At 44.1% G+C, this 27,612-nt stretch overlaps 1 protein-coding gene and 1 pseudogene across 1 annotated transcript; both read left to right on the top strand.

Annotated features, from left to right (window-relative positions):
* The first annotated feature begins 8,776 nt into the window (after nt 1-8,776).
* On the top strand, nt 8,777-9,193 carry LOC148008813 (large ribosomal subunit protein eL32z pseudogene; annotated as a pseudogene).
* A 6,413-nt stretch (nt 9,194-15,606) lies between these two features.
* Nucleotides 15,607-16,759, top strand: LOC148008812 (pentatricopeptide repeat-containing protein At5g27110-like). The gene is made up of 2 exons (XM_087674003.1): nt 15,607-16,201; nt 16,395-16,759. Exons 1-2 carry the CDS (start codon nt 15,607-15,609, stop codon nt 16,757-16,759), a joined length of 960 nt encoding a protein of 319 aa, XP_087530129.1.
* Nucleotides 16,760-27,612: the final 10,853 nt, after the last annotated feature.

The following is a 27,612-nucleotide window of genomic DNA, read 5'->3' as shown; positions in this document are numbered from 1 at the left end:
TGCTCAAGTGTTTCGAATCGAGCGGCCATGGCTACCTCTCACATAGCTGACGCGCAATGCCTACCTTACGGGTGTAGTGAGCTTACCTTGATGCTCGATCGAGTACCCTCCTCTTTCTTGCACACCGGTAGCTCCACGATCCTTGAGGCAAGCTCAAGCAACATCAATCCCTCTCCCATGAGCTTTATCCTCTGTAGCCACTCACGAGACAAGAGAAGAGAAGAGAAGAGGGGAAGATGAAGAGAGAAGATGGAGAGCTTCTTCTCCAAGATCCCTCACTCTCACACGATCACTCCCTCACTCCCTCACACTCTCTCAATCCCTCTCTCAAGCACAAGCAAGAAGGCAAGAAACAAGAGAAGAAGAAGAAGAAGCTTTGGCCACACACAAGAATGATCTTCTCATTCACTTTTTGAACTTTATATACATGCCCTACTTTTCATGGGCAGTCATCCCCTTTTTTTACATGGCCGGCCATTAGCCTAGGCCCATTTCTCATTTTCCACCGTTCTAATCTATCCTATCCCCAACTAATGCATACAATTTGCACAGGAGTGAGCGTGGCGCTCTTTTACAAGGATTCGGGAGCGCTTTCACACTTAGTGGTGCGTTTTTTACTTTTTTACTTTCCTTGGGCGACTCTAAGACTTCTTGAGGATTGTGCCCGTGCTTTTAATTTTTTTAGGGTCTAGTTACCAGTTAAGGTGCCTTTTTCTTCCTTTTGTCTTATGCCTTTTGCTATTTCCTTTTTTCCATTTCCCGCTCCTCTGTGCTGCGGTAAACATTACCCCCCTCCTAGCCAAGTGCCAGTCCCATGGCACTGTGGTGGGAAGTAGTGGGATAGATGATGCTGTTGCTAGGTGGAACTCGTGACATTGATGCTTGTGAATGAGAGGTGATGGAGTTTGATGACGATGACCAGGAGAGATTCCGACGTGCTTTAGGCTCCATGAAGATACTCCGCATCTTTCACACTGTTGTGGCGCCCCTTATGTAGCCGGTCGTCTTTTGAGTATCCGAAACGCTTGAAGCAATAAGCAATCCCTTAGGAGGATGGTATTGGAGGGATTTATTCTGGAGAAACCCCCCGAACGCTGTTTGCCTTGAAAATCCATTGCTTTGATTGAAGATCCTTGTCTTTGAGTTGAAAGTCTTCAATTTTGAGTTGAAGGTCTTCAGGCTTGTGGAATCAATAAGCGATCCATAGATCTTGAGGCGTTGGGCATGGATCATTGGACGATGAGGTTCCAAGATCTATGCCAATGGAAGTTCTACCTTGACTTGGTTCAATCATGGTAGCCATCAGCAGACAGATGGCTACCAACATGAAATCTGTTGAGCCATTTAAACCTTAGCAGCGAAGCTCCTAAAGTTGCAGTAATGGAGTCATGTCCGACTCATGGAAAAATTCCTTGTCATTGGAAGATGTAGTGGATGATCTTCTTCAGCCAAGCAGTCAGTTCTTGAAACACGAACATAACCTGCAAGAAAAGTTGTGCACTTCCTAGGGGGTGTGTCTGTCTCACTGTGTAGTGCATGGTGCCCATGCCAGTGGAACTGGGAGATGGGTCTACTAACCTTGGGAAAGCCCTTGGTAATGTCCCACACTTGAGGACCCAGTTCATGCGTCGTTGGAGGTGCGGTGCAACTCTTAGGGTGACGGGTCTGAAAGTCCTGCCCTTGATGTGCCCTAAGTGTGAAGTGGGAAAGAGGCTAGGGAGAACCCTAGATGCAGTGAGTGTGGTGCACAATAACAATGAAGGGAGACTGCAAGCACATGTGAAGTGTTCTCCTTGTTAACTTGCTTAGTAGTAGATTCATCTTTCAGCTTTGCTATTTTTTTGCTCTTGTCTTTCTCTCCAGTCACCTTGTCTTTGTTTCCTTGTGGCTTTTTCTCTCTTTGTTTTTTTTTTTTTGAGAATGAGAGAGGGAGTACAATTGTCAAGGCATATCACACCCATTTAATCACGGGGCGGTCGCAGGCATGGAGATAAGAATGCGCGACTTTGTAGGTATTCTTTAATATCGGCCTTAGCTCTCAGAGGAGTGGTTGACAAGAAAGGGTGATTACACCTTGTGAAGTGGGTGTCACTCATATTTTCTAGGAGATTTAGACAGAAGGAAGAAAGGAGAGTAGCCTGCATCATTAACCTAGTCATAGCTCTACTATCTATTCCTAGGTTGATATCAAAGAAGACTAGGGGGAGATGGGCTTCCTCTGCTATGGGTTTTTGGAGTAGCAGGAATTTGATAAGTCAGAGGTAATTAGAAGTGGTCAAAAACGCTGGATCTGGGCAAGAAGAGAACTCTGCAAGGAAACGATTTATAGAAGGTAGTATATCTTCTAACTTAAACACTAAGCATTCCTCAGGGCTCCTAGCATTTACATTATATATTTTTGGGAAGTCATAATCCCCATGCAAGTCTCTATCATAGTCCACTCCATGCCTACGGGGGTAGGGCATATAGATAGGATCATTGCGCTCTTCGGGGAGTGAACTGCAAAAGGCGGTCCATGCATCAAAATTGGTGTCCCAAATCCTCCTCCGCCATTTCGGTTGTGCCTCATAGCCTTGGACAGTTTTGGGAACCAGATTGACCTTATCTTCCCAGTAATCTTGTGGCTCTTGTTGCCACCTAGTCATTATCATGCTCCTCTCTTCTATCCACCTGTTTGCAAGTTCATTAGCCAGATCCTTGATCTTGGCTAAGACTCCTAGAGGCAGGGCCTGGTCCAGAGAGCGTGGGAAAGCAAATGAGAGCTCAAACGGCCTTTTATGGAACTCTCAGTGGCATGGGCTCTTCAGGAAGTTGTCTTGGAATTGTGCGTGCTTGGAGTTGGGCCTCCTCAGCTAATTCTTGTCTTCTCCTCCTTGCTGCAACTACATGCTCAGGCAGATGGGCATGTGCAGGTTCTTCCTGTGGGAGATCGGGTTGAGGCGGACTCGGCATTCTTTGTTGCTCTTCTTCATCACCTTTCTCGAAATCCGGACCCTCTTCGAGATGTCGCTCAACCATAGATGGGATGATTGCCAGTGGTGGTGGTGGCTGCTCATGCTCCTCAAAACCTAGCTCCTTGAGCTCAGTAGTGGAAAGGCTCGTATAGCATAAGTAGTGGAATTATTGCTCCTTAGTGATCCCTGTACTTGTTGGGAGCTCCCGCTCTTGAAGACCATATCTTAGAGCTCGGGTGGTTAGCTCCAACTTTCTTTTCACCTTTTCCCTGGATCATCACCCTCAGCTTGTGTGACATGGAGTACCGTGTTGAGGAAGGCCTGCCGCTGTGTTTTAGTAGTTATTTCGGCAGCTTCAACCCTGGCTTCTGCAAGCATTCTTTTCCATTCTACCATTGCCAAGCGTTCGGTCAAGTCCCTCACCTTGTCAAAATTATTCCTTTCCCAATTCATAGCTCTTTCCTCCATCCTTTTTCTCTCTTCCTCCAGTTGGCTTGCCAGGGTGGTTACTACCTGTTGCTGCTCATTTGTTAAAAACCACAACTGGTTTCTTTCTCTTAACATCTGAGCCAGCTGCTCTTCAGCAATCCCTTTGGCTTGATCTACAATGCTGAGCCTTTGGTGCACCTTGGCTAGTACTTCTGATTTTTCCTGCACCAGCTACTCTTGGCTTTGGGTTTCAGCAAAGGAATAGCCTTTTTTGATTGAAAGCCATGGCCATGAGGGCCTCTACATCTTCCTGGGAGGTCTCCAGCGCATCTTGTAATCTTTGCACTTCATCTTGTAGCCATTTTGCTTCTACTACTAAGACTCCTGGCCCTTCACTCTTCAGAAACTCGATTTCACTTATTAATCTGTTTTGTTCTTCTAGCTCCTGCCACAAACGGAGCTCCATGGTATGTTCTTGTGGCATACTGGCTTCGCCTTCCTATACCTCTTGTCTTAGCATTTCCACTTGAGTGACTTTTGCTGTAGATCATTGTATTGCTGCACTAGTAGCTTTAGACTCCTTTGCTCTACCACCAGGTTCTGCTCTTTGTCTTCCAGCCTTTGTCTAAGGCGGCTTTCGTTGTCCTGGGCTTCCTTTGTTTTTGCTACTAACTGGTCTTGCAGGGCCTTCATTTCTCTTCGTCGGTCGGCTCCCTGCCTTGAGACTTCTAGCCTAAGAGCAGCTGACATTTCTTTTTCTTTTTCTAGCTCCATCAAGGCCACTTTCTTCCCTTCCTTTTCCTTGTCTAGTTGTGCCAGTAGCTCAGCCACATATGCGTCATAATCAGTGTCGGCAGGCATGGGAGTATGGGGTGTGGTGGTTGATGCCTCCAGCCTTTGTCTTTTAGGGTCTTGCCGCCGTGACTCTGCATCTGCGGCAATGGGCCTTTTCAATCTGGTTTCTGGCACGATGTCGGCCACTTTTCTCACTAGCATTTGCACCATGTTTATTAGCTGTGTCATGTTGAGGGGAGGTGTGGGTTGTGTGGTGGTTGCAGTCGTGGTTTCAGTCATTGCAGGCACAAAAGAGGAAGGAAGTGGATGTAGTAGGGACTTGCCCTTGCCTACAGCCACTATAGCTACTTCCACACTTGAACTAGCTTCGGCTTTATGACAGGGGCTTACAAGTTCAAGCTCTCCATCCCCATGGGTCTCTTTCACAGATCTTCGTGTAGCCTCTGCCAACTCGGCCAGCTCCTTTAGTCTCTGCTCTTCAGCTTCTTCTTCCGCCCTTCTTTTCCTATCCTCTTCTGCCTTCTTTGATTATTCTCTTATCTTTGCAAGCTCTTCCTCCTTTTTCCTCCTTCTTTCTTCCTCCGTCCTCCTAGACTCTCTTCGAGCCCTCTTGATTTCAGCTCGTTCTTCTTTGCTTAATTCCTCTTTCCTTTCCTTCTGTCTCCTATCCCCTTTCTTTTGTCCTTCTGGTTTGCTTGCTTGTGTAGGCGGCACTTCCTGTTCTCCCTTGTCACTTATCGTTCTTTCACTTGATTCTTCTTATTCGTGGTGAGGTGGGCTTTGATGCACAGCTTGCTCTTTCCTGACTCCAGCATCCTTCATTGCTTCATCTATGATAGCCGTCAAAACACCACCATATCTAATTGTGGCCGCCTTTGAGGTAGGTTTCTTCCTTGTGGAGCATGCTGTTGAGGCAAGGGATTCTCCTCCTGCTGGTGCTTCCACTAGAGTGAGAAGGGCATCTGAGCTTTGAATGGTTTTCTACACGAACCCATTCCAGTCTACCTCCTCAGGGACTCCTACTGCGATGCTTTCTAACAATGGGACCCCGATCCTGTTCATCAATGCATTGTACCTTTGGCCTGAGAAGAGTGTGTGGATCATCTTCGCTTACAATTTCACTGCTGGATCTGGGATGTCAGCCAAGCTGATTCCATCCATGGTGTGCACCTCTTCTTTCTTTACCCCCAGCATGGCATATACATCCCTTCTCGGCCACCTCTCTTTCTTGGGTACCAGCCCCAAGGCCTTCTCTATGATTGCCACATTGAGGGGCACTTCAAATCTTCTTTCCTGCTCCCCTGTCCTCACTGTGACAGTGCCACAGTTTCTGCCCTTGTCAAAGTTCCTCAGAAATTCAGTACACATGCCGTAATCCACGGCCTGCCCCACCTTTTCCACATACTTGTGGAGGTAGCATCTGTCCACCAATTCTTTGACTGCAGGTTCCTCAAAGATGGTCTCATCCAGGTTCAACGTGTGCTTGAAGGTGAATTGGCTGAATCCTCGTGTCTCAACACTGATGCCGAACTTGGTCGTCTCTTCTTTAGAAAATGGGAGTTTGCCCCCTTTGTCTTGTCCTGCCATGGTGGTTACCTATCAACGCACCATGCCAACACTAGTGCTTAAAAATCGGCTTATTTCTAACAAAACTCAATTTTGAGAGAAGAATGTATATGTCAAAAATTGGTATACTTGCTTAGAGGCTTGAATTTTAGAGACAGGCTCATAGCAGCAATCGCTATTGTTTTCCCTTTGCAGTATCTTCCATTGAGACTCAATTAATCATAACATTCTGTTAGATAGTATGACTCTCATTTCGCTGAATCTCATTTTGCTCTGCTCTTGCTCACATTGCCCCCCCCCCGTCTTGGATCTTTCAAGGAATCCTTCCTAGGATTAGCACAGGAAGTACGAGGCAAATGCTGTTTTTCGTGGATTGGCTTACTTAGCCAATAACCAATCATAGAAGCTTGGATTGTATTCAAGTTGGGCATGACAATCAAGAGCAGATGGTTGGATGGAGACTTGGGAGATGAAGGTCAAGACATCGTGAAAGAGATCTCCAGTATTAAGGCGGCTTGCAACATGTAATTCCTCTTCTGTAAGGTATTGGTCAATGTAAGGGTGAGCGAGCACATGGTCGTCTAAATGCTGGTTGTGGGTGATGGCCAAAATCCTAAACGAGATAGGTGCCACATAAGTAGGGTCATATTTGATGGTTTTAATTGCCCTACATTGCTCAGCATTAGTCATTATCCGGCAACCTTTTTTCTCCCATTGGATTCTCAGAGTAAACCACTGCTGCAAGAATGTGGAAGGCGAGCTTGCCATCTGCGTGAGCTCTTGCAACTCGTGCTCAGGAACAGAACGAGGAGGCTTGCGATATGAAGTGATTAGTCTTCTGAGGGCAGCTTGCTCCTTTGAGATTTTGTCATTTGCTATTAATTCAGCAGAAGCAATTTTGGGGAATTTCCAGGTCATAAGTTCGTATTCTTCCAAAGTGCATGGTAATGCACGAACATCCGAAGCAAGTATTTTGTCAAGAAGACCTAGGTCTAGCGTCTCATAACTTCTAGCGAATGTAGTGAAAGTTTTGTCCAAGATCTTGATGTAGGTTAATAAGTCATCCCCAGAAGTCATTGTCATACTGCTGCGCATCCGAGGTGTGGAATCCACCAAAAAGTTGTGTGTGTGACATTTGTTAATTTGTATATACTTAGTTGTTGTGTTTGCATTTTTGTTCTGCATGGGTAGTATAGTAGAGAGAGGGGTCTTTTGCTGCCTTTCCTTTCAGATGGGGTTGCACTTGATAGGTCCTCCTTCAATAATGGTGGGCATGATGGGATGCTTTCAACCTATGTTGAGCAGGGTCAAGGCGAGAAGACATTATTATTATACAAATAGATGCAAGAGGAGGGCATTTTCTCAAATCAGTAGATCACATTTCATGCATGCGGTACCCTCATTGAGAAGGAAGATGTTATGAGCATGGATGGGAAACCAAGAAAATTTTCTTGAGAACTTTACCAAGCATTACATGCAGATTCTCACAAGAAGGGTTTCTTTTCAGATACTTTTGTTGGCAACACCATTGTTAGTATGTATGGTAAGTGCACAAGCATTGTGGAAGCCGAACATGTGTTTAATAGGTTATCCAAGTGTGACACAGTGACATGGAATGTGATGATATCAGGTTAATGCAGAGGAAGGCCAAGGAGAGAAGGCTTTACAACTTTATGGGCACATGCAGGTTGAAGATGTCAACCCAGTGGAGTAGACAATAGTGATCGCACTCCAAGCATGTGCAATCCAAGAAGAGAAGGGCCGAATAACTCAAAGTCTCTGGAAATTGGACAAGAGTTGCATGTTGATGTCCTTCAGAAAGGATTCACATCAGACATTTATGTTTGTAGTATCCTGGTGTCTATGTATAGCAAATGTGAGAGCATTGTAGAAGTAGAGAATGTGTTTGATGGGTTGTCTGAGCACACTGTTGTGTTATGGAATGCTTTGCTTTCTGCCTATCTAGAGGTCAGTCAAGTAGATAAAGCTTTGCAAGTGTACTTCAAAATGAAAGCTGAAGATGTGATTTTGAATGATATCACAATTTTATCTACACAGTAGCAGCTTGTAGAACCACTGGAAGTGTGGAGATGTGCAGACAGCTTCATTTTGATATAGTTTTTGCAGGTTATGATCTACTTCCTGAGTTTGGAATGGCACTTATCTGCACATATGGTGATTGTTCATGTATGGTTGATGCTCAAGCCGTCTTCAATGGAATGCGGAAGAAAGATGTTGTAGCATGGACTGCATGTATTGATGGCTATGTGTAGGAAGGAAATAGTCTAGCAAGCCTACAAATGTTTGATGAAATGTAGCCAGCTGGTATAATTCCTAAGGGATTCACATTTCTTTCACTCCTTTCTGCTTGCAGTCATTCCAGTTTTGTTGACAAAGGCATCGAGTATCTCAATGGTATTCATACATATTCAGGACTATGTCTAGACTTGAAGCATTATGTGGCTATGATAGACCTCCTTGCAGACGGAGTGCTTGATTGGGAGAAGGCTGCTTTTATGGTTAAAAATGGGGCCGTTTTTCTAATAAAAAAGGGGAGATATTGTGGAAGGAACAGAGGATGGTGAAGAAAAGCATCGGGGAGAAGCTTTTTGGGGAAAAAGAAGGAAGCTTGAGTGGGGAAGAAGAACAAGGAGGTGACTGATGCTCGGCACAAGGTTTCTGCTACTTATAACTGCAAGATTACTGAGGGTGTTTTGAGTCATCAAATGAAAGACTACTGTTTCAAAAAATGACATTGCCAGAATTGACCTTGGGTGCCACATTGATGGTTTCATAGCTATTGTTGCTCATACGCATGTTATTCAAGAAGGGCATGTTACGAGAAGAGCAGCATATGTTCTGGTTGCCAGAAGCACAGTGGCAGAAGTTGCTCTAAGGCTGATCAGGCCTAGAAAGAAGAACATGGATTCATGTCCTGGACTAGACAATCCGAAAAACATTTCTTTGGGCACTCTAGATCAGAGAGAAGGACAAGCAACGGGCTTTCAAGAGATCGGTCGAGCTTTTCTCGAATGCTTATAAACCTTGTGAAGTAGAAGCTCGTGAAGAAGCGCATCAAGAAGTACAAGCGACCTCAGAGCGACCGCAAGATCTCCGTCAAGCCAAACTGGCGTAGGCCGAAGGGTATTGATTCTGATGTGAGGCAAAAGTTTAAAGGATGCATATTAATGCCCAATATTGGTTATGGAACGAATAAGAAGACTCCACATGTCCTTCCCAATGGATTTAAGAAGTTCTTGGTGCACAACTCTACTGAGCTAGATCTTTCGATGATGCATAACAGGAAGTTCTGTGCTGAGATTGCCCATAATGTCTCAACTCTCTAGCGGAAGTCAATTGTTGAGCGGGCTGCACAACTCAACATAGCTGTGACGAATGGTTCTGCCAGATTGCAGCTGTTACCTCCAACCACCACGAACGTGAATTAAGGCACAATTGGAATCAAAGGAGCTCACATTCTGCATTAAACAACTGAAGAGTCTGAACAAAGTAAGGCTTGTTGACGCTGGGTTTATATGCACCGAGCCGCACTCTAAGAGACTGAAAGTCAAGTTAAAGATTCAAAAAGAAGTGATGAATGATGCTATATTGGAATAAGGGTATGTTGTTGAGTATGTTGTGGAAGATCATCTGTGTGATAGCTGCTCTAGATCTGCAGCAAATCCAGACCAGTGAGTTGCTACAGTGCAAGTGAGGCAGAAGGTTGACCACAAGAAAATATTCTTCTGCCTTGAGCAGGTTATTCTGAAGCACAACTGAGCAGCTATGTGCCGCAAGTGCACTGGATGGCATTGTCAATTTGTGGCAGATTCAAGGAAAAAGGATTGACCTCTCGTTTTGCTGAGCTTAATTGATTGCCTTTCCTTGGGACAGTGCATATATTCAGAGCTTATACATGACTAAACAGTGTAACCATGTTCTTGAAGACTTGGATATTGGCCTTAGACAAGGACTACTTCTATGTGAATCCTTGTTTTTCCCTCTTCTAAGTTTGTGTAGTAAAATTCTGGATGTGAGATTTGTCAGGCATGAACACATTTTATCAATAAGCAGTGGCGGCCCTTGGTGGAAATCTTATATGTATCTTATGGTGCTAGAGAGCTTGCTAGAGACAAATCTAGCCTTCTACAGAGTCATAGAACCCAGCAATAAAGCATTGCCATAGAGTATGTTATACTCGCGCAGGGTCAAATAACTGCTGATCAGAATTTGGCCTTTGATTACTGGAACCGGTGGTGCTTGGATTCAATAGCTCTTCAGGCTGTGAACAACAAGTTTATTGAGCAGATGCATGTTAAATCAACAATCTTTGCATTCAATATGAAGAGTGTGGAGTTTACTGTTGCATAGCCTGATCTCACTTGATTAATCTTCTATCTTGGAATTTTTCAAGAACCTTTGTGGTCGCGACTTTGCTTTCGAAAACCCTTCGACATTTTTGGTGAACTCGACATGAAAGCGTCGCATAAATTTCAGGATGGGAGATACTTCAGCATCCATTTCAGCCTCTTCTACAATTCCTTCTTTGTCCTCTACTTCAGCTCCATCATTGACTGCTGCTTCAAGTACTTAAACGGATGATTTAAAGCAGCCTTTGCAGAATATGTCTATGTATATGCAGCTTTAAAATTAGTAGACACAATTGTAAATGCAGCAACAGCAGTTGCATCAACAACAGTTGCATCAACAACAATTGTCTCAGCAAAGAAAACTGTATTTGGAGCAAGAGAATGCAATCAGCGCGACTAAGGCGATTGAAGTAGTTGAGAATGAGAAGAAGCTGTTTGATGGCCATAATGTTTCGGCTTATTTGAAGACGTACGAGATCAAGATGGGATTTTTTGGAGTACCAGTAGGACTTATGAGTAAGTATTTTCTTTGTCTAGTCACATCCGCCTTAAGGGCAAAAGTGACTGATCTTTTGCTTCAAAATTCGCATTGGCAAGATTTTAAGAAGGCCCTGAAAGAAGAGTATTTCCTTGAGGACTTTGGGATGGCTACTCGGTGGTCATTCCGAGAGTGGGTCTACATGCCAGACAAAGGTCTAGTTTCTTCAGAGTTGATACGAGAATTTGAAGAGAGGTATAGTCAGCTTGATGCCATTGAACAAAGAGCATTGGATGTTGAGAAAGTTGAGCTTTTCTTGCAAGCTGCAGATCCTGCTCTTCAGGAAGAATTAGGAGAGCTTCTTGAAGATCGCACGAAGCCTATGGGTCTTAAAACGGATTGGCAAGATTCCTAGGATGCAGTCTCGACTTTGACCAAGAGGATGATATGGAAGACTCGCCTACAGAATGGATCTATGACACCGACGCCGTCTTCTGCTTCTATGCCTGCTTTTATCCCTGTTATTTTTTCTCTTCCTCAGCCAGTTTCTTGGCCTATGCCAGTGCCTACTGTTGTTTCTACTCCTCCTATTCCTCCTGTTCCAAGACCGATGTTGGCTCCTTCTGCTCCAAAACCATTCGCTCCGTCGGTGCCTTCCTCTCTTGATGACATAATCAAAGGCATAACGGATTTGACACTGGAGTCAGTTAAACTAGAGTTGGTGGGAAAATTGAAAGAGCAGTTTTCTTCGAGTGCGCCTACTATTTCTTCTAGTGCTCTTGTTGCACCTAGGAGTGCTCCTACTGCACCTAGGAGAGATCGAAGATGTATTTAGTGTGATAGTATGGACCATCAGCATTGCAAGGATTGTGAATCTTTTCAAGATGCAAGGAGGAAGAATTTGGTATTTTGGAGACAAGATGGTAAGATCTGGTTGACTGAAACAGGAGCTCCGCTTGCTACCAATTTTGGGAAAGGCAGAATGAAGAAATTAGTAGATGACATGGCTGCCTGTACTTCTTATGTGGCAGCTAGAGGAGATGCTTCTGCATATGGAGTCCATATTGAGAAAGGATCAGAGAATCAGTCACCATTATGGACTTATGCTATGGAGATGGAAAACAAGGGAAAAATTCAGCAGACTGTTTTGACTAATCCAAATTCTAGCATCAGATCTGAGACAGGTTGGGATTCGCCTGTTGACAGATATACTATTTATGCCTACTTGGCTAAGTCTCAGGGAGCAGATGTACTTGTTGAGGAGAAGCGTAAGAGGGATGAAGAGAATCCAAATGCAGCTTAAAAGACTAGAGGGGGTGAGTTTGTTACTCCACCTACTGCAGGACCATCTTTGAGGCCAGGGCCAGAACGACAGATGGAAGATGCTCAAAAGAAAGAAAAGAGGCAAGAGCCTAGAGAGAGAAAGCAGCTAGTGTTTAGATTGATGTATGATATTGAGACATCTACGGACATGAAGAAAATCTTTAATGACAAGATACTTGGCAGTGAGGTGACTTTTACTATTTCTGAGGTTTTGGGCATCTCGAAAAGAGAGTTTCAAGATCAGTTCCAAGAAGTCTTGAAGAGGAAAAGACATGCATTGCCTACTACTGATACACAGGGAGTTTTGATTGGGAAGTTGGATGAGGATGAGGATGAGGTTATGGTTGAGAATGCTTCTATTTTTCCACAGATAGAGAAGAGGGTTCAACCTATGCATTATGCTGAAACTGATGAGCCTGTCTTGATACCGCGTAGTCACTTTTCGCGGAGTCATTGGGCTAGGGCAACTACAGAAATGATGGTAAAAATTGGAGAGAAACAGGTGCCTTATGTTGCTTTGGTGGATCATGGTTTAGAGATTAATCTCATAGTTCGTGGAGTTTATGAAAGTAATAGATGGTGACTTATTGAATGAGAAAATCAGGATGGGAATCCTAGAGCCTTCATTTGCACCATACTCAAATAGGTGGTTTATAGTTCCAAAGAAGAATGGTACTCTTCGATTTATACAGGACATGCAGCCATGAAACAGAGTTACTATCAGGAATGTTGGTATAGGTCCAGTTGTGGATGAATTTGCAGAAGCATTTGCTGGACGTGCCATCTATTCTTTAGGTGATTTGTATTCGCGATATGATCAGTTTCAGTTGGCTTTGGAAAGCATGGACATAACCACTATGAGAACTCCTATTGGGCTTGTCAGGATGTATACCTTGTCTCAAGGTGCCACTAATTCTGTTGCGCATATGATGAATGCCATGCATAAGGTCCTTCGTGATTACATACCTCAGTTTACCATGCCTTTTTTGAATGATGTTCCCATTAAGGGGTGTGCAGAAGAAGAGAAGAATGAGAGTCTAAATGAGCAGGGATGTAGATATTTTGTGGCTGATCATATTTCAGCTTGTGAAAAGATTCTGGCCAGGTTAGAAGAAGTGAACTTGACACTATCAGGGCAACAAATCTGTTTTTGGAGTAAATGAGGTTGTCATTATTGGACATATGTGTGGGTATTATGGTAGGAAACCCTCACCTGAGAAGGTGGATGCTATAGGCAAGATTACAGAGTATTGTTTTACCACTTCAAAGGTATGGAGATTCATTGGAGCTTGTGTGTTTTAAATGATTTGGATACCTCATTTTGCACACATAGCAGATTGTTTATATCAACTGCTTCGAAAGGGGCAGAAATTTTATTGGGATGAGAGCCACACTAGAGCCATGTGGAAATTGAAGAAGTTATTACAGATTGCTCCTACTCTCAGGAAAGCGGATTATAATTGTGGAAGGCCTATTGTATTGACAGTTGACACTAGTCCAATTGGCATAGGTTGGGCTGTGGGCCAAGATGATGCAGATGGAAACAGGTATGCTATTCGGTTTGGGGCGAAAGTCCTAAACGAGAGACAGAGGAGGTATCCACAAATCAAGAGGGAGTTATTGGGAATTGTTAGGGCTCTCAAATGTGACAAGGAGTACTTTATTGGAGCCTTAGTTGTGGTAGAGACAGATTGCTTGCCATTGATAGGTATGATTACGAGTTGCTCTACTACAAATATAGCTATGCTGAGATGAATTGCATACATCAAGTCATTAAATCCAGAATTTAAACACATAGCAGGGAAGGATAATCGAGTGGCAGATATGCTGTCTAGAGCCAGATATGATGATGAGAGGAGACACTACTTGCAGAAGAGGATGATGCAGAAATTTCAACCACTATGGTTGATCATGTTTGCCATGTCTATGATATTGTGGATTTCATAGAAGAACTCTATGTTGGAGATTGGTTGTGCAGATTGGCAAGTACCTTAGTACATTAAGCAAAAGAGATGAATGGACAGATGAAGAGTTCAAGAAGATCAGAAGAAAAGCCTATGGTTATTTTCTCAAGGACGGATTTCTTTGGAAGCACCCAAAGAAAAGAGGTGGATTACCCTTAAGGGTTGTCTGCGATAAAGAGACACAGTTACAGGTGATGAGGGAGTTTCATGAGAGTCCTTGGGTTGGTCATAGAGGAGTGTGGCCTACTTATGAGAAAATCAAGGAGAAATATTGGTGGAAAGGCATGTATAGAGATGTTTCTCACTTTGTAGATACTTGCAGAGACTGCCAGATGTATTCGGTAGTGCGTCATCGAGATGAGCTTCATCTGACCTATCCGCTATGCATTCATTATAAGTGGGTAGTTGACTTGGTTACTATGGCTATGGGTTTATGGCAAATGAGATATATTGTTTTGGCTAGAGAGGATCTTACCAATCATGTTGAGGGCAGACCTTTGAGAACGAAGACCACTAGTGCAGTGTGTAAGTTCTTATTGGAAGAAATTTTTTGCAGGTATGGCTGTGTGGGTAAGATCACTGTAGATTACGGTGAAATGGATGCAGATGAAGCTAGGGAGTTTTTCTCTCAACTAGGAATCAAGTTGGCTCTAACCACAACATACAATCCAGAGGGAAATGGAAAGAGTGAAAGGGGCATCCATCGATAGTGAAAGCATTAGCCAAAGCATGCAGAGGACGGATTGGAGAATGGCCGAGACTTCTACAATTTGCTTTGTGGGCTGATCGTACGACTCACAGTGTTACCATAGGATATATGCCCGTAGAGTTGATGTATGGTCAGAAACGGGTTATGCCGACTGAGACTTGTGCTTTGACTTGGTCAGTTTTACCTTGGCAGGAGGATTTGACGAGAGAGGAGCTCTTAGCTCTTCGGATTCGGTAGTTGAGAGAAGACCAGAGGATATTCAGCTAGCTATTGATAGGTTGAAGGTTGCTAGACTAAGAAATAAGGACAGGTTTGACAGCAGGCATCGCTTGCGGCCTAGAGTAATAGAAGAGGGAGACTTGGGTATTAGTCTTTGATAGCAGCCTTGAAAATCAGCATACTGCACTTCGGAAGATGGTGAAAAGATGGTTTGGGCCGTACATAGTCAGACATGTCTTTGATAATGCAACATATGAGCTGACAGAATTGGATGGGACAGTGCTTAGAGGGCCTATTGTAGGAAAAAGAATCAAGATTTTCAAGAAAAGAGATGATGAGGATTATGCATTGGAAGAATTTGCAAGAGAAGAGCAACGAGAAGAAACTCCAATAGAAGAGACAGATGATATGACAGATAATCTTGTTGATATACCGGAAATACACAATGAAGAGATTGATTTATTCGTGGATCTTGACAATAATGATTATGGGTAGTTGGCCCATCCGGAGGATGCGTAGGATCAGAGGGGGTGGATGTCATACTGCTGCGCATCCGAGGTGTGGAATCCACCAAAAAGTTGTGTCTGTGACATTTGTTACTTTGTACATACTTAGTTGTTGTGTTTGCATTTTTGTTTTGCATGGGTAGCATAGTAGAGAGAGGGGTCTTTTGCTACCTTTCCTTTCAAATGGGGTTGCACCTGATAGGTCCTCCTTCAATAATGGTGGGCATGATAGGATGCTTTCAGCCTATGTTGAGCAGGGTCAAGGTGAGAATACATTATAATTATACAAACAGATGCAAGAGGAGGGCATTTTCTCAAATCAGCAGATCACATTTCATGCATGTGGTACCCTCATTGAGAAGGAAGATGTTATGAGCATGGATGGGAAACCAAGAAAAGTTTCTTGGGAAATTTACCGAGCATTACATGCAGATTCTCACAAGAAGGGTTTCTTTTCAGATAGTTTTGTTGGCAACACCATTGTTAGTATGTATGGCAAGTGCAGAAGCATTGTGGAAGCCGAACATGTGTTTAATAGGTTATCCAAGTGTGACATAGTGACATGGAATGTGATGATATCAGGTTATGTAGAGGAAGGCCAAGGAGAGAAGGCTTTACAACTTTATGGGCACATGCAGGTTGAAGGTGTCAACCCAGTGGAGCAGACAATAGTGATCGCACTCCAAGCATGCGCAATCCAAGAAGAGAAGGGCCGAATAACTCAAAAAAAGTCTCTGGAAATTGGACAAGCATTACATGTTGATGCCCTTCAGAAAGGATTCACATCAGACATTTATGTTTGTAGTATCCTGGTGTCTATGTATAGCAAATGTGAGAGCATTGTAGAAGTAGAGAATGTGTTTGATGGGTTGTCTGAGCACACTTTGTGTTATGGAATGCTTTGCTTTCTACCTATCTAGAGGTCAGTCAAGTAGATAAAGCTTTGCAAGTGTACTTCAAAATGAAAGCTGAAGATGTGATTTTGAATGATATCACAATTTTATCTACACAGTAGCAGCTTGCAGGACCACTGGAAGTGTGGAGATGTGCAGACAGCTTCATTTTGATATAGTTTTTGCAGGTTATGATCTGCTTCTTGAGTTTGGAATGGCACTTATCTATACATATGGTGATTGTTCATGTATGGTTGATGCTCAAGCCGTCTTCAATGGAATGCGGAAGAAAGATATTGCAGCATGGACTACATGTATTGATGGCTATGTGCAGGAAGGAAATAGTCTAGCAAGCCTACAAATGTTTGATGAAATGCAGCCAGTTGGTATAATTCCTAATGGATTCACATTTCTTTCACTCCTTTCTGCTTGCAGTCATTCCGGTTTTGTTGACAAAGGCATTGAGTATCTCAATGGTATTCATACATATTCAGGACTATGTCTAGACTTGAAGCATTATGTGGCTATGATAGACCTCCTTGCACAGGCATGAATACTATGGACGGAGTGCTTGATTGGGAGAAGGCTGATTTTCTAGTTAAAAAGGGGGCCGTTTTTCTAGTAAAAAAGGGGAGCTATTGTGGAAGGAATAGAGGATGGTGAAGAAAAGCATCAGGGAGAGTCTCCCTTGGTGCGTTTGACTTTAGAAGGTTGTGGTATCTCGGGATTACTCTCAGTGTTGACTTCCGACTCTGAGTCACTTGAGGAAGGTGTTTCCCCAAGGGGTCGTAGTCCAGTAGGTGCATCCGTCTTGAGCACTAGGATTACCCATGGTCGTGCCACTCCGGCCTACTCGTAATCCACGGTTCCTATGTGTTCTAGCCAGGATCTGTCACACTCCATTCGCATGACTCCTTTTTCGTTCTGACTGGTCCTTCCTCTCTTAGGTCTCGAGTGTGCCATGATTTATTCTATCACTTTTCCTTCCGTGTCGTGCTCTATTGTATCTATCTCTTCTTCACTCTCCTCTCTCGTAGAGCGACAGTCCTCATACTCCTCGTCATTAGAGTCCTGTCCTTCTGACTGCTCATCATCACCTAAGCTTTCCTCTCCAGGCTCCTTGTCATCAGTAACTAAAGCCCAGTTATATAACAAATTCAGGTCGTGGACCTTGGTCCATTTCCATTCTGGCTTAGCTAATAGATCACGTAGAGGTTTTAAGTTAGCAGACAAGTTGCCTTCCAATTTGTTGGTCACATACTCTACGATTTCCTGAAGCTCTAGTTTGTTGTTGGGGATATGGAACAAGGCTGGTTTTCTTGGGTTGAGTGAGCTTCCTGCCATCATGCAGAGTGGCACAATTGGCTCCTCAATTTGCATGGTTGCGGCTTTAGCAACCTGCCGATATAGTTCTTCCTTATCCGAGAATGGTAGGTCAATGGTTGCCAAAACGTGCATCCAATCCCTTTCATCCTCAGGGCAAGGAATATATTTAGTGAGTGATCCATAGGGTTTGGTAGTTTCAATATCTCCTTTCAGCATAGCTGAGATGGCATCTAGGTCAACAGGGGTCGTCTTCCAAGTGTCCATCTCCACCCTTACTGCACTAGTTCTGTTCCCTATGAAAATCAAACCATTGCCCCAGTCCTCAATGACACGCGCATTCCTCATCCAAGGTCGGCCTAATAGTATATCGTAATCCACCCCCTTCATGACAATGAAGTTTACGGAAAACTGCACACTGGCAATCTTTACTGGCCAATTCTTTAAGACACCGAATGGTCTTACCTTCATTCCATTTGCTAACGTGACGTTAAACGTGGCGATCTCTACAAGAGGGTTTCCCCACGCCTCTAAGACTGCATGGCTTAGTACACTAACACCTGCGCTTGTGTCTACAATTCCTTTTTGCATCATATCTCCTAAGGCTAGGATGGGTAAAACTGCATGCATTTCAGTGCCTTCCCAAAAAGCATTGATGTGCAAAGACTTAGGAATTGAGTGTAGAGTTAGACTTGGGATCTGTGTAACCGCATCATGATCTTGCGGATCAGCACCCGCAAGTCCTGTGTGTCCCTCCATCAAGTCTTTTAACTCCTGCCATAAGGAATGATTCTGCCTAAGTAGGTCTTCCAAGCTTAGAGTTACTGGAGTAGACAACAAGGTTGTGAGGAGGCTACTAGGCTCTTGTCTTTCCCTGAGGCTAGCATTTCTAAGCCATGCGTTCTGTCTGCCTTGGCAAGTTTCCCCTTGGCCTTGCTGTGCTGAGTTTCCCCCAGTGGTGCAAGTATGCTCGCAACTTGTGGTTTTGAAGGTGAGACTGGTGTACTCACGCTAGAGAAATCGTCAATAGGATCTTCTAATATGGGTTCAGCATCCTTGAGGTGCTTTTGGGCGTCCTTGACCCACTCCTTGACCTTAGCTATAGCCTCGAGCTGCCGTTTGGGATGGGGATATTCCCCTACCTTGGCACTCCCTAGATCGGGTGTCTTAGGAGCTGAGGTCTCCGCCTCTGTGTCTGTGACCCTCTTTCCCGTTATTAACGTAGTCGCTCCCTTGGTTTTAAGAGTTATCTTTGCATCAGTTCTCTTTTTCCGTCTCCTCTGGCTTTTCTTTCCTATTGAGGTTGCATCAAGGTTACTTGGCCCTGGCAAAGAGATGCCTGCCTGTTTTGTTTGAGCTCATGTCATAACATGTAGTGGGATGGGTGTATCCTCACTGTCAAAAGTTTCCACTCCAAAAAGCCCCAAAGGCACCGATGGCATGTTGGCAAAGCTGGTTGATGGCTTCCGCCTAGGATAGTTAGGAAACAGATGTGTGATTCCACACTTTGTGCATCAGAGATCCACTTTGTCCTTGTTAGCTTGTTCTCATTCTGGGCAGCGTGATGAAATGTGGCCTAGGTGGCCGCAAGTCTAGCATGTGACTGGTTCTTGGCTTGGCCCTCCAAAGCCTCTGCCTCTTGCTCTTCTTAAAGCCATCACCGGCACCGGCCGATAGTCTATCAAGACTGGGTTGCCCTCCTCGTCATAGGATATGTATGGGTTGACATATGTTTCTTCCTCATTAGGCTCCTCCACAAAGTGAACAGGAGCATTGCTAGATGGGTGGGTTAAAAAAGGCCGTGGTAGTCTGGGTATACCAGTTGGGTTCATCTCCAGCCTAGGTACGGCAGGTCTTGAGTCAGTCGGAGCTGGGAGAGCTAACTGGGCTCCCCTCCCAAAAAAATTGGGTGGCCTATTACCTAAGTATGGAGGGTTGTACTACTGCGCATATGGGAATCTCCTCTGCATTCTACAATGCACTGCATCATGCCTGAATCTACCGCAATTTGAGCATGACTGAGATCTAGGATCTTGGCACTCAACTGGAAGGTGATTGTCGCCGCAGTATATACATTGTACATGCAATCTCATAGGCTTCCTTACTAGCTCTTGCAACCGTGCAACCTCCATTCTCATTTCTACCATCTCCTGGTCGTGGTCTACACTCTTTTCCTTATCCTGCACACTAGCAGTTGCTTTTTCCCCCTGAAGTAGTTGATCTCTCAGGGTCCCTCTGGCTTGCACTTTCTCGGTTGGTAGTCCTCATGCTGCGTTCCCTGAGTTGATCATCTACACGTATTTCCTCCTCAAAAACTCTAGCTAGCACATCTCGTTGCAAGGTGGAGTTACTGGCCAAAGCCTTGTAGAGCTCCTCACTCCAAATCCCGTTCATGAACACTGTAGACATTGCCCTCTCGGTAGGTCGCTCATTGGCAGGGATTCTCTTGTAGAGGCTATGCACCTGAGTAACGTAATCCCTAACATCTTCCTTCTCCTTTTGACTGATATTCATCAACCTAACGATGAGGTTATCCAAATACCCTGCCTCCGAAAACCTCTTGATGAAGAGGCCCTTAAGGCGAAAAAAGTTCGTACGTTCTGCGTCATCTAGACTAGAATACCAGGTCCTCCCCTTATCGCCTAAGCACAATCCGAGAGCTTGAGCTCACTGCGCAGGGTCAGTAAGACCGTTTGCCTCACATACTTGCTTGAACTGCTCCTTGAAGTTGTACGGGTCACTGCTAGGTTCGTATCTAGCTAGTTGTTTTGCTACGATGGGGATTCTAGCCTGCCCTTTAGCCCCTTGCGTGACTCCCAATCCCGATAGTAGCGCGGTGGCTAGGGCAGTAGCTCTCTATTCAATGGACGTATTGTCCAAGAGTCGCTTTGCTACCAATTTTCTCAGTGTCATGTCAGCCTCTGCTGCCCGTTCCCTCTCTACATTTGGTCCAGATTTGGCTGCTCCAGCTAGGTCTAGCACTCGTCTAGCCTCGTACATATCTACGTCTTGCTGTAGCCTTCTAGCCCTTTGCTCATGGTTGTAGGCAATTATGCCTTCTAGCGCTCTCTTGATTGCTCTTCTCTCTTCGTCCAGGTTTGCTACCACTTCCTCTACACGTCTGCCTTGGATCATGGTCCTAGTGAGTAGATCGTAGTTGTGGACCAGTTTCTGGACAGAGATTGGAAATTCTCCTAAGTCTAATTGGTCCTCTCCTCGTTTTCCTCTTGATCCCAACATTGTTTCTACTTCCAGCTCCACGAGGTTGTCAATAAATCCAAGCAGCTCCGGCAGCATCCAATCCTCTATATTGTTGCTTTCTGTGTCTTCCTGTCTTCTCCAGGTCCTACTAGTAGGGAACTCGGGCACCTATCTAAGTCTTGGGGTCTTCTCCTACTAGTGGGTTCCTTAATGTTATTAGATATCTTGATGTGTCCCTTGTTATTTGGAAGTAGCTGCAATCCTTATGCACACGTTATGCTTAGTGCTTTCGTGGTGCTTGGTGTGAAAACAGGCTTTTCTATTTTCTTGCAGTGCAAACTTAGTGGAACATAAGAGTGAAGTGCTGATGCAAAAAGCATTTAATGTGAACTCCACTGTTTCTCTCCACATTCTTATCTTGATTTGAGTTCTAAGCTCGGTTCTCGGCTATTCTATGGTCATTCTGAAGGTCTGTGCTGTGTTTTCTATTCGGCTCTAAGTTCGATTGGTCTCTGAGGTTCTAATGGTCGAACTGGGTCTTGGGGGTGTTCACGGTTGTGTCCTGGGGGTCAGGTCTGTGGCAGGGTTAACTAAAGATCCTTATTTTTCCTTTTGGCAGGATGGTCTGATTCCCAAAATCGGACTGCCTGATTTTGAGAATAGAATAGGGCTGGTCCGACTCTAGTAGTCAGACGGTCCGATTCTTGCAGTCGCGGATAGCGCGGTCTGAGTCCAGCAGTCAGACAGCGTGGTCGGAGTGCCACATGGCACATCCGATCAAACTGTCTGATTCTGAGAATCGGACAGGGATGGTCCGACTCTAGTAGTCAGATGGTCCGACTCCAGGACTCGGGTGATTCGATTCTGGGAATTGGACCACTGAGACCTAGTGCGACTGCGTCTAGCGACAGATGCGATTCCGATGCATTTCGATCCCACTTGATGCCTGCTACACACAATCACAAGAGACTTTCCAAAATCTGATTAGGGCACTACTAAGAAGAACCAGACTAACCTGGAGCAACACAAATCGATGGCACCCAGAATCGTGATAGCGCTCCCTCTTCCTGGTAACCAGAAGCTCTCTCTCTCTCTCACACACAAAGCTAACCAGTGAAATGAGGTTTGTCCTGGTCTCCCAAGCCTCTTAAGGTCCTTTCCTAGTGCTCCAAAACCTTAAAGCCAATCCCCTTTTCCCTATTTTACCCAAAAATTTGAATCTGGTCCCCTGTTTCCCTGTTTCCAGCAGCGCCAAAACCTTTGTTTTCTCTTTTCTTAACCTAATCTAACCTTAATCTAGTGCAGCCAAAATGCAAAACAGAGATGCATAATGGTAGTCCTACACTAATACTTCCAACAAACCAAAACACTTACTTGTTTCTCGAATTAAAACCTCCTAAATATCCTAGCTATCTCGAGCGCCGATTCGGGCTGCAAACCCTACTTCTATGCCCGATTTGATGCGCGCGTCGCTCAAGGCTCGATTCCGTCTGTCCCGGCAATGGAACCAAAATGAAGGGGAGCTACAAGCTCTACCCCGAGACCTACGGACCACTTATTGCTCAAGTGTTTCGAACCGAGCGGTCATGGCTACCTCTCACATAGCCGACACATAATGCCTACCTTACGGGTGTAGTGAGCTTACCTTGATGCTCGATCGAGTACCCTTCTCTTTCTTGCACACTGATAGCTCCACGATCCTTGAGGCAAGCTCAAGCAGCCTCAATCCCTCTCCCATGAGCTTCATCCTCCATAGCCACGCGTGAGACAAGAGAAGAGAAGAGAAGAGGGGAAGATGAAGAGAGAAGATGGAGAGCTTCTTCTCCAAGATCCCTCTCTCACACGATCACTCCCTCACTCCCTCACACTCTCTCAATCCCTCTCTCAAGCACAAGCAAGAAGGCAAGAAACAAGAGAAGAAGAAGAAGAAGCTTTGGCCACACACAAGAATGATCTTCTCATTCACTTTTTGAACTTTATATACATGCCCTACTTTTCATGGGTGGTCATCCCCTTTTTTTACATGGCCGGCCATTAGCCCAGGCCCATTTCTCATTTCCCACAGTTCTAATCTATCCTATCCCCAAATAAAGCATACAATTTGCACAGGAGTGAGCCTGGCGCTCTTTTACAAGGATTCCGAAGCACTTTCACACTTAATGGTACGCTTTTTACTCTTTTACTTGGGTGACTCTAAGACTTCCTGAGGGTCGTGCCCGTGCTTTTAATTTTTTCAGGGTCTGGTTATCGGTTAAGGCACCTTTTTCTTCCTTTTGTCTTACGTCTTTTGCTATTTCCTTTTTTCCATTTCCCACTCCTCTGTGCTACGGTAAACAAGGTTGGATCTAAGAAGTTTAAAGGACTTCAATAGTCATGTCCATACAATGCTTGAAAAGGGGTCATCTGAATGCTTTGTTGGTAGGAAGCATTGTAGGCAAACTCAATCACTGGCAAGTATTGAATCCACCTTTTTGGTTCACGGGAGTAGTGTGCCCTTAGCATATCCTCAATGACTTGGTTGACTCGCTCCGTTTGACTATCGGTTTGGGGATGGTAAGCTGTACTAAAATAGAGTTGAGTCCCAGTGGCTTCAAAGATAGCTCTCTTGAAGTGTGATGTGAAGAGAGAATCATGATCACTAATGATTCTTCTGGCCAACCTATGTAGCTTGAATATCTCCTTGATAAATAACCTTGCAATGTTAGAGGCTTTATAGTTTGTCTTAATAGGAATAAGATGTGCAACCTTGGTGAGCATATCCACCACAACCATAATGGAGTTGTATCCCCCTTGAATTTGGGGTAGGCCAACAAAAAAGTCCATACTGATGAATTCCCATTTCATTTAGGGAATGTCAAGTGATTGCAACTTTCCTGGCATTTTGACATGTTCGGCCTTAATACGTTGACAAGACAAACACTTAGTGACATATTTGAGAATGTTACCTTTAAGCCTCTCCCAATAGTAGCTCTTTCTGACTGCATTGAGGGTCTTGGCATAGCTAGGATGTCCTAAGAAAGGGGAATCATGAGGTTCCCAAAGTATCTTCTTCTTGAGTGAGTGGCTTGCTGGTATACATAATCTCGTTCTATAGTAGACAAGTCCACTATTGATAGAGAATTCTTGATACTTAGCCTATAGCTTCGGGTCTTGATCCTTGATAGGGATCTCCCTTAGTATCTTCTGATAGGTTGGATCATGGCACACTTCTTCTCTAGCTAGCTCAAGTATTGGGTTGTTTGGCATGGATACCTTTGTGGCTAGAGATCTAGATATTGATGGATTTTGCAAGATTAGAGAATTAAGAAATGCCTTGCCACTAAGTGCATTGGCAACTACATTCTCCTTTCCAGGCCGGTATTTGATTTCAAAATCATACTCCTCGAGCACTTCAATCTATTGACGTTGCCTCATGTTGAGTTTGTTCTGGGTAAAGATCCATTTGAGACTTTTATGATCCGTCACTAGTGTAAACTTGTTACCTAGCAAGTAGTGTCTCCAAAGCTTGAGAGCATGGATGACAGCTAACAGCTCTAGATCATGAGTAGCATAATTCTTCTCATGGCTTTTCAGTTTCCTTGAAGAGTATGCTACAGGATGACCCTCTTGCATAAGCACACATCCTAAGGCAAGTGTGCTAGCATCAGTTACTACTTCGAACTTCTTACTAACATCCGGAAGTTACAGGATAGGCACTGATACCAAACTTTGCTTTAGTTTATCAAAGCTAGATTATTCAGCAGTTGACCATACAATTGATGTTTGCTTCTTCAGTAGATTGGTTAGCGGCATTGCAATCAAAGCATAGTTTTTGATAAAGACCCTGTACCATCCTGTCAATCCAAGAAAGCCGCGTATTTCCTTGACAATTGTTGGTATTGGCCATTCCAGAACATATTTGACTTTGGTTGGATCCACTGAGATTCCCTCCGCTGACACGATGAATTCCATATATTGAATCTGACGTTTGAAGAATGCACACTTCTTCATCTTGGCATAAAGCTTGTGTGCCCTCATTGTCTAAAGGACAATGCAAAGCTAGGGTTCATGATCTTCTTCTTGTTTGGAGTAGACTAAGGTATCGTCGAAGAAGACGAGTACAAAGTCATCAAGATATGGCCTAAAGATATTCTGCATTAACCTGTTGAAGGTGGCAGGTGCATTTGTCAGCCCGAATGACATGACTAGGAACTCAAAGTGTCCATATCTTATGTTGAATGCCGTCTTTGGAATATCTCCCTCCTTGATCCTTATCTAATAGTATCCAGACCCGAGATCAATCTTGGAGAAGATCTTTGCACCTTGAAGACAGTCAAGAAGTTCATCTATTCTTGGAATAGGGTACTTGTTCTTAATGGTTGATTGATTCAACCCTCTGTAATCAATACACAGTTGAAGCGTTTCATCTTTTTTCTTCTGGAACAGCACTGGAGCTCCCCATGGTGAACTGCTAGGATGGATGTAGCCCTGATCTAACAGTTTCTTGAGTTGCTCCTTTAGCTCAATTGCTTCCGGGATGGACATTCTATAAGGCCTTTTTGCAATTGGTGCAGCTCCTGGCACTAGCTTGATTTCATGATTAACTTCCCTTTGAGGCAGAAGTTTTGTCAGTTCTTCAAGAAATATGTCTGCGTACTCCTTTAGCCATGAAGGTTCTTCACTAGACTCCTGGTTCTAATCTAGCTTATTAAGCTTAATCAAATAGACAAGTAATCTCTTTCTAACTCCCTTTATTATCCGAGATGCTTTGGCCAATTGAATTTTTGGTCTTCCACCCTCTCCTTGAGTTATGACTAATTCCCCTTGGGAGTTTCAAAAAGAAACTTGGCCCTTTCCACAATGAATGGGCATCATTAGGTTTAAGCCAATCCATTCTGAGTAAATACTCATGGATACCTAGGTTCATAACCCTGAATCTGACCGATGTCGACTTTCCTCCTAGAAAGAAATCCACCTTAACAGTTTGCCTGGTACAAGTGACCTCGCGACCATTTGCTAATCCCACAAGCAAGGTAGATGCTTCTATTGTGGCTATTCATAATCTTCTTGCATAAGCTAGTGAGATAAAGGAATGCATACTTCCACAATCAATGAAGGTTTTGAAGCCTTTACCTTGATAATCTGATGGTGTCTAAATCACCGAAAACTGGCGATTCGGGCCTTTCTTGTGAAGGGCGGCATGGACTGCTGCCCTCTCAAAGTCTGCTTTCATGGTTGGGTCTTCTTCATCGCACATTTCCCTATTGGCAACATAGGCGGTTCTTCCTCTACCTTGGGTGGTGGCTCCTTGGCTACGGGAGGTTCCTTGGAATGGTCCTTGATGTTGTCCCCTACCAAGTTTGGGACATTGCCTTTTGAAATGACCGGGCTTGTTGCAATGGAAGCAATGGAGGTTGCAGCCATTACCTTGGGTAGGAACAAAGTTATTGACATTATTGGTCCTCGCTTTCTTCCTTTGTCCCTAGTTTTGACCTTGAACTCTCTTCGCTTGGGACCTATACACTCCTTTGTTCTGATCATTATAAGACCAAGTCTTGTTAATTCTTGGCCTGGTCTGCACCTCCTAAACTATGGATGCAGCTCGAATGAGTGCATCCTAAAAAGGCTTGTTGGGTGCATTAATTCGAGGCGGGTATTTACAGGCAGGTTTAATCCGACACAAAACTTTGTGTCATATCCATTTGTGGCACATACTTCAGAAGAGAGACGAACTTTGAGTAGTATGCATCAAGGGTCAGACCAAGCTGTTTCAGCTCATAGAACTCATTCATCTTTTGCGTGCATGGCGCAAGTGGTAAGTATCTTCCTTGCACAGCTTTTTTCAGCTTTTTCCAAGTAACAAACCCTTCTGAGATCCCTTGTTCTCTGCACCACTGCTTCCACCAAAGTCTGGCTTCACCGGTGAGCTTCAGCTTGGCGAGCATTGCTTGGTTAGCGGGTGCAGTACTGACCGCTTCAAAGTAATCTTCCATGGACTCAATCCAAATCTTAGCAGCAGCTTGGACAGTCCTTCCTTTGCCGTCAAATTCTAGCGGCTTGATCTGCTTGAGAAGAAACTTCTTCTCCTGAATCACAGCCGTACTTGGTGTAGGGGTCGGACTAGGAATCTGTACCTAAGGTTGTACCTAGGCATTGAGATTCTTAATGTTAACAACTCGCTAAACATTTCTTACATTCTATTTCATGTCCAATTCAACTTTTAGCCACATGACCAAATCACTTTACTTCTTTATCAATATTCACAGTCAAGACAATCATTGATAAGAAGAAGTTTTATTTCATTCATATGGGCATAGCCCTTTCGGAGTACGATATATTCTTGGGATGGTAGAGCAAGCTAATACATTAACTCAGGGAGAATAAGGTTGTGTTACATTCAGCTATCGGAACTAGGTAATAGTATGGATTGGGCTCATGGATCTTCAGGAATCGATAGGTCATTGGAAGATTAGGGTATCTTTTCCTCTGATATCTGTTCTTCTCATGACATCTAAACACCTTAATTCTATTAGCAGGGATTACTCGAGTCACTTCCTTGTACGCATATGCATTCTGCTTGATCCTTTGACCTCTGACATGTAGAGTTGCATTTGCCTGAGCCTCAATAAAGACGAAAAACTTCACGATCTTTAAGTCCTCCATTCACTTGATTCGCTTCAAGTAGATTCAAAGGTATGCAAGTCGGTGGGCAGCTATGTAATAGATCCCTGAAACATTCATCCATATCGGTTCCATGTACAAGGGTGATGGATTGTAGATGCAGTCTAGGATATTCATCATATCGAGCCTTCGTCGATAATTTGAAGCATGCATCGCGGTCATAAACATGACCTGCAACACTAAGAATCTATTCCATGCTTCATGACTCTGCAAGACAGCATC

This window comes from Lygodium microphyllum, unplaced genomic scaffold (genome assembly GCF_053477565.2).
Source record: "Lygodium microphyllum isolate KBCC unplaced genomic scaffold, Lygodium_microphyllum_v1.1.10 scaffold_67, whole genome shotgun sequence".
Lineage (NCBI taxonomy): Eukaryota > Viridiplantae > Streptophyta > Polypodiopsida > Schizaeales > Lygodiaceae > Lygodium > Lygodium microphyllum.
Note: the sequence above shows the minus strand (reverse complement) of the source record. Positions and strands in the feature narration are given on the sequence as shown.

Excerpts from the sequence above, each read along its gene's own strand:
- LOC148008812 (XM_087674003.1), top strand. The coding sequence starts at position 15,607 with ATGCAAGAGGAGGGCATTTTCTCAAATCAGCAGATCACATTTCATGCA. Across the intron at positions 16,202-16,394 it reads GTTGTCTGAGCACACTTTGT|GTTATGATCTGCTTCTTGAG; the intron begins GTTATGGAATGC and ends TAGTTTTTGCAG.